Source organism: Cynara cardunculus, assembly GCF_001531365.2.
Source record: "Cynara cardunculus var. scolymus isolate 2C chromosome LG 10, CcrdV1, whole genome shotgun sequence".
NCBI classification, from domain to species: domain Eukaryota; kingdom Viridiplantae; phylum Streptophyta; class Magnoliopsida; order Asterales; family Asteraceae; genus Cynara; species Cynara cardunculus.
In genome coordinates this window covers 12,339,283-12,346,619 of record NC_037537.1, presented here as the reverse complement: position 1 = coordinate 12,346,619, position 7,337 = coordinate 12,339,283, and the positions used below count along the sequence as shown (strand labels likewise).

Sequence of the window (7,337 nt, the reverse complement as noted above, 5' to 3'; positions counted from 1 at the left end):
AAATTCATGATTTCTTAACCATAAAGGTATGAGTTTTTAAATAATATAATAATGTTTCCACCAGAATATCTTATCACAAATAGGCATCACCTCATGTATGCTTCAYAYCACATGCATACATGTATAAATTACATACATATCATGCCATCTTTTCACATATATGCATGCACAATATCATGTTCACATTTTATATATATAGTTCATGTATTTCTACTTAGACATGCATATTTCACGTAATCCACATAACGAACACGTATAAATTACTTCAACTCAGGTTGTCTCAAACCTAGTTATAACAGAAACAATAGAACAAGTAATCTCAAATAGTACAATTTTTGCCCTTTTCTTTTGATTGATAACCCAAGAAAAAGATTGTGTGCAAAAGCTTTATTTTTTTGAACACTGTAGTTTAGATTTAAAAAAGACAAGTATCTTTCTTCTTTCTTCTTGTTCTTGATTTAAAAAAGAGAAGTACCTTTCTTCTTTTTTCTTATTCTTGTGTGTTTTAAGAGCTGTTATAGCTCTTTGATTGATCACCTCTTTGATTGATCACTCTATGTATGTTTGCTTTCAATTCAAGATATATATATATATATATATATATATATATATATATAAAGTACCATTGTTTTTGTCACAATACCATACTGTTGTCTAGGATATGTGATGCACCATTCTTAAGATCAAAGCATAACAAATAATAAAGCTATTGCTTAACAATTGAAAAAACACCTGCATGAATATTTATGTCATGTATATATAAGGGATGACATAAAAAATGATTTTTCTTTATTTATTTATTTCATACCAGTTCCACCTTCTTCAGCACATCAATCTCTGCATTACCCTTTATATTCTCACATAAGTTCTTTGTGAAAAGAGAGAGAATCTTTGCTCTTAAATCTTTCCTCATGATTTAGCAAGTTGTCTATAACATTTGCAAATGGTTATGATTCTGGAATCAGACTTTCAAACAGAAGTCTGAAATTACTTTGTCTTCTTTCTTATGATGACAACATCCTTGTTAAACATTCGATTAAATATTTAAATATCATCACTTTTTTGCTCATGCTTATGCTCAATAGACAATATGATTAATTATCTTCCATCAATGAAAATATCCAGTTGCCAATCTTGTTCTCGTTGTTATGGTATTCCTTTTTGCATCCACTTTTCTTTGAAGATAGACAATATGATTAATTATCATTTTTCTTTCTTATAATGATCAACTACTAGCACTAACAGTTTCTAGCAATATTTTAGCAATAACAACACAATATGCAAGTAAACAAAGGAGATATTGACACCAAGATTTTTACATAGAAACCCGAAATCGGGTAATAGTAGTTTAGATTATTCCGAGACAGATTCTTAATTGCAATATGGACTTCTCTAGATAATTATCAAAAACCTAAAAACAAAGATCTAAACATAACATGCAATTGATCAATGAGATGTGCAATCCTCTCCCTCCTCTTTTTCGTCATCATCTTTCTTCTCCACCTCCACAACCTTTTTGTTCTTCAATTGATCCAAAACCCCTTTAGCCTTGTGAAAATTCACAACCACCCTCTTATTCCACCACCGCTCCTTAACCCTCTCCCAAAATTCGAAATCAATTCCTCCTCTCTCCTCCTCTTTGTAGGGGATGAAAGTAACCTTATACTTTCAATCCAAAATACCAAAATACTTGAGTTAAGCCTTGTCTTTGAAAAAAAAAATACCAAAGTACTAACCAAATGAATTGTCATATAACTACTGTTTATATGTAGAAATCTTATGTTGGTCTTCCTATGATCATTTTTGTTTATGCTGCTTGACTAGTTGCTTAGACTACAATTTTTATGTCATGTTACGCTTTGCAATTTTTCATGAACCATGGATAATCGAACCATATGTTTGAGGCATATTTAATTAATTTCTATAGGTATGGAAAAATTCGATGAATCTTCACAACCCAAGAGAGCTAGGGTTTGTTGGAAAGATTGCAATGTGGTAAAAACTTTTCTAGAGTCATGTTTGCGAGAGATATCTATAAATGGGCGAGAGGGTGGTAGTCTTAAGGCAATTTCTTGGAGGAAAGTAGCTGAGACGTTAGAAAAGACACATAATTTTATTGTGGACCAAAGACAAATGAAAAACCATTACGACTACCTCAAAGGCAAATATGGAGCTTGGTCAAAACTGAAAAACAAAACTGGAAATATCTATGATGCGTCAACAAACTCTTTTAAGCTGTCTGAAGAGGAATGGCAAATGGAAACAAAGGTCATATTCTTTATTTTTCTATTTTTTCCTTTTTTAAGTTGTTTTTTTTATTTACACATAACTTTTTTGTAAACAGTCCAATAAATATGTTGAAAAGTTGAGGACTGTACCACTACCATTTTCAGATCTTTGTGTTCAACTTTTTGACGGAGTTGCTTCCACGGGCGTTGGAAGTTGGGGGCCGACCTCTTTTGTTCCTAATCCTACATGCATTGATCCCCAAACACAAGAGCAACAAAGTTCAAAAACATTGTCTACACGTGTTGCTCCTCAAATACAAGAAACACAAGAGCAACAAAGTTCAACATTGCCTTTGGTACAAGAGTCTTCTTCGCATTCTCAATCTCAAAGAAAAAAACGAAAAAGTGTTCAACCAAGCAGTTCAGTAAATGATGAGGAGGTGTCTAAGATTGTCACTTTTGTGCAAAATGCTTTGGAAAAACAACCCATGGAATCTGAGGTGGGTGCTTGCATTGAAAAACTTGAGAAATTTGGGTGGGGAAGCCCGTTGTATGAGGCAGCACTTCATCTTTTTAGTCTAGGCCCTGATTATAAGAAGATTTGGTTGTGTTTGAAGGATGATAAGTGTGAGGGTTGGGTTAGGTTCACGGGACGTCAACTTGGGTTTATATAATTATTACAACGTTTGTTTAGACATTAGAAGAAGATATTTTGATGCGCTCTTTTGAAACCTTAGATGGTTTGTATGAACATTAGATATTTTGATGCACTCTTTTGAAACCTTAGATGGTTTGTATGAACATTAGATATTATGATGCGCTCTTTTGAAGTTTTAAATGGTTTATATGCGCATTAGATGTTTGTCGTTGTTTGAACTTTGGAAGATGTTTGTTGGCTTTTATATAACTTTTATCTTTAAGATGATGTTGTCATTTTCATTCGAATTTTGGAAGATGTTTTGGTCTTTGTATGGAAACTTGACAGTTAATGTTATATGTGTTTTGTGTGTTTTGTATTGCAAGGTTATGGACAGGAACAAGTTAATTCTGATTGTGGTGGTTGTTTATCTGTATTTGAAAAAAAAATCTTCGTCAAGAATAGAAAGGATAAGAGACAACACTTCAGCATTGAGCGGGCATGCATATACACAAGAATTGTTAAGTGGATCAAATACGCAATGTCATGAATCGATGCATTTGTCACGTGATGCATACATATTATTATGCAATTACTTTAAAGAAAAAAAATTGGGTGCACTCAAGTAGGTATATGAGCGTCGAAGAGAAAATGGCCATATTTTTTACAATAATTGGTCACAATGAACGCTTTAGAATGGTTAAACGGAGATTTCAACACTCTACGCGAACCATTAATAAATGTTTTCATGAAGTACTAAAAGGAATGATGGAATTTGCGAGAGAAGTCGTAGGGCTAACATTCTTTGATGGAACCCTAAACATGTCGGAGCGATTTACACGACTCAAAGAAACATTTCTGGTATGTTTTGTCTTGATATACTGAATATTCTTAACATATATAAATATTTTCTAATGTTTTCTATTTCATAAAAAAGGGGCCTATTGGTGCACTAGATGGAACTTTGGTACATGCGGTTGTGCCCGTTAGTCAACAAGCTAGGTATAGAGGAAGAGGAAGAGGAAGAGGTGAATGCTATCAAAATGTTTTAGCGGTTTGTGATTTTAATATGATATTCACATTTGTTTGGGCTGGATGGGAAGGCATTGCACATGACTCTCGAGTTCTGACAGAAGTTGCATTTAACCCAACTTCAGGATTTCCGTTTCCTCCACCAAGTATGTTTCATTTTTTTCTTAACATTTAAACCTCATTATGATTTATACTTTTAAATTGTATTTTGTGGTTACAGGTAAATATTATCTTTGTGATGTTGCATATACCAATACTCGTGGATTTATGACCCCCTGTCGCAATACAAGGTATTGGTTAGCAGATTTTCGACGCCGACATGCCTTGACTAAGGAAGAACGATTCAATCATGCACATGCACAACTTAGAAATGTCATTGAGCATGCATACGGGGTCTTGAAAGCAAGATTTCCAATTTTAAGACAAATGGCTCCTTACCCTTTCCCAATACAAAAAGATGTAGTGATTGCTTGTTTTGCAATTCACAATTTTATAAGGAGATGCAATATTCAAGATCGACTGTTTATGGAGTATGATGAATACAACATGTTTACTATCGAAGAACAAGACGAAGGAATCGAGGAAGAAAGCATCGAGGAAGATGTTGAAGAATGGGGTCCCCAAGGCAATGAATATATGACTGATTTACGTCATCAGATTGCAAATCAATTAATGTTGAATGCTTGAAATTCATATATGTAAGCAAACTATTTGTACGCAAACAATTATGTTAAAGACTTGTAATGACTTTTTGTTTGTTGTTGATGGTTTGTTGTTGTTTCCTTTGTTGGTCCTTATATTAATAGTGGTTTTGCTTTTAGAAAATTTGACTTTTTGTTCTAAATTATGAAAATTTGTAATATGTTAATATATTGAGTATCAACATATTTTAGTAAGCAAAAAATAATTTGAAATTATATTTAAATTTTTTTGATAAATAACATTTTATGTTAGCTCTTAATACAATACATATGGTAAACAATAATTTTCAATCAGCACTTACTCAGAAAGATCTAATGGTCTTTTTTACATAATCAGCACTTAATACAAAATGTTTGGTAAACAAGAAAATCCAATCTGCACTTACTCCAGTCAGATCTCTTACCACAGTCAGACCTCTTACCCCAATCAGCACTTAACCAAAAATATTGGTAAACGGCCCCTTAGTTTCATTAATTATCTCACATATTTTTCTGTCAATGAAACTAAATCAGAATTCATATTGTCATCTAATTTAATAAATAACGGAAACATAACTTTAAACAAATACTACAAGAACATAACTAAATTCTGATATCCTACGAAATAATGACCACATAAACATTTACTACGAAAAACATTCAATATAACAACCATGACAAATATTAGACAAACTTTCATATTCAAAAAAGAACATCAACATAATAATTAATATAAAGAAGAATTACCATCACATCCATCTCCATTCGATAAAATATTATTGGATTTGTCAATCATTTCATTGGACCTAATACCTCCACCCATATCACCCATTGTTGTAGAGGACCGTAATTTCTAAAGATGAAATGATATGATTATATACAACCTCCAAATCTTTAAATACAAACAATTCGTATGATTTTGTAAACGAGGTAACAAGATCATGGATATCCTAATATTAATGAAAAAAAATCATTGTTTTATAAAAACTCTATATATCATTTTATAATTACAAAGGTTCTAACCAAAAATGTTAGAATAATCTGAAAAATTATATGTTTGCTAAAAATTATCTTCATTTTATGTCTAAATATTATAAACAAAATAACATCCACCTTAAAAATAGATTCAAGTAAGGACTGATGAAATTAGGTATATCCTAATAAATTATGAAACATAAAACATACTATAATCAACAAAACATAATGAAACCTTTTGAATACTAAAGCAAATTTTTTGTATCATTAAATGAACGAATGAAACTGTTTCACCGTTTCATCTAACGAACTCACATGACTCCTTGTCACCTAAAATGAGTTAGGTATATCCTAATAAATTATGAAATATAAAACATACTATAATCATCTAAAAATAATGAAACACTTTGAATACTAAAACAAATATTTTGTATCATTAAATCGATGAATGAAATTGTTTCACCGTTTACAAAACGAACTCACGTGACTGCCATTAAAGAAAGACCGATTGTCATATAGTATTGAACGATAATTGCAAACTATTTCATTAACAGTTATTGAATTAGTATTAGACTATTAATAATTTCTAATCAAAATAATTTTAAAACAAGGGATATCCTAATAAACGACGAAATATATAAAGAATGAAATATTTAAAAAAATTTAATGAGATATTTTGAAAAATGAATATTTTTTTATTTAATAAATGCTTTCCATACATAAAACATTCTAAAATATTAATAAATTAAATTTATCAATGAAATTGTGTTAGCAAGTCAAACCCCCGCCATCTTCGTTCCCACCTTCCACACCTTCCCACCACCCACCAATACCTACCTCTTCCTGGCACAACAGCCTACAACATCATAAGACCTATCATAGAGGCCCACCTCCACACAAACATTACCTTTGACACAGGACTATTACCTACAAATCAACATGACGAGTACCAGAAACAGAGGCGGATGCACTCTTTAGGGGTAGGGGGCCTGGGCCCCCAACAACTTATTTCCACCAAAGCCCAAAAAAAAAATTTACTTTGTATTTTTAATTAGGTGTTTGTTTGGGCCCCCAACAATCTTTGACAAAGGCCCCTTACTCTAGTCTCTAACCTGAGAAGAACACCACACGGTCCACACCAGCACCACACGGGAACGATTGAACGAAACGAGAGAGGAGGTGAGAGCGAGTGAGCGAGAGTGCGAGACAGAAGAACGTAGACGCAGAGAGGCGAGAGCCAGAGAGGAGGCGACTGGTGTCTGGACGTCTGGTGCTGCTGCCGCTGCCGCTGCCGCCTGCGACCTGCACGACAGCACGAGTGAAACCGACGGGCGACGGACGGCGACTTGGCTCCTGCTGCTTGCTGCCTTGGACCTTGGTAAGTAAATATTCTAAATTTCTAATTCTAATTTCCATCTTCAAGTTTTCAATTAGTAGTATTTTAGGTTAATTTTGTGGTAATCGGTAATTGATAAATGCTTTAGGTTAGGGTTAGGTATTTATTTTATGTTAATTTTGTGGTAAATGGTAATTGATAAATGYTTTAAGTTAGTTATTTATTTTAGGGTAATTTTGTTGGTTAATTTTGTGGTAGTTGGTAAATGCYTTAGGATTTAGGTTAATTTTGTTGGTTATTTTTGTGGGTAATTTTGTAGGCAATTAGACAAATCAAATGGAAAGATTTTTTAAAAGGAAAGCATCAACACCTGAATCGAGCTCTGCTCCTTCGATGTCTTCCGAAATTGATTTGAACGATCTTCCTTGGGATCCGGCCGATAGAAAAAA

At 32.9% G+C, this 7,337-nt stretch overlaps 1 protein-coding gene across 1 annotated transcript; it reads left to right on the top strand.

The window, feature by feature from the left end:
• Positions 1–1,929: 1,929 nt before the first annotated feature.
• Positions 1,930–2,902, top strand: LOC112519996 (L10-interacting MYB domain-containing protein-like). The gene is made up of 2 exons (XM_025128301.1): positions 1,930–2,268; positions 2,345–2,902. The coding sequence occupies exons 1-2, from the start codon at positions 1,930–1,932 to the stop codon at positions 2,900–2,902; spliced, it is 897 nt and encodes a 298-aa protein (XP_024984069.1).
• The last annotated feature ends 4,435 nt before the right edge of the window (positions 2,903–7,337 follow it).

What these genes read in the sequence shown, in the direction of transcription:
- LOC112519996 (XM_025128301.1), top strand. Translation starts at nt 1,930, where the DNA reads ATGGAAAAATTCGATGAATCTTCACAACCCAAGAGAGCTAGGGTTTGT. An exon ending in AATGGCAAATGGAAACAAAG is followed by an intron (nt 2,269 to 2,344) that starts GTCATATTCTTT and finishes TTTTGTAAACAG; the next exon opens with TCCAATAAATATGTTGAAAA.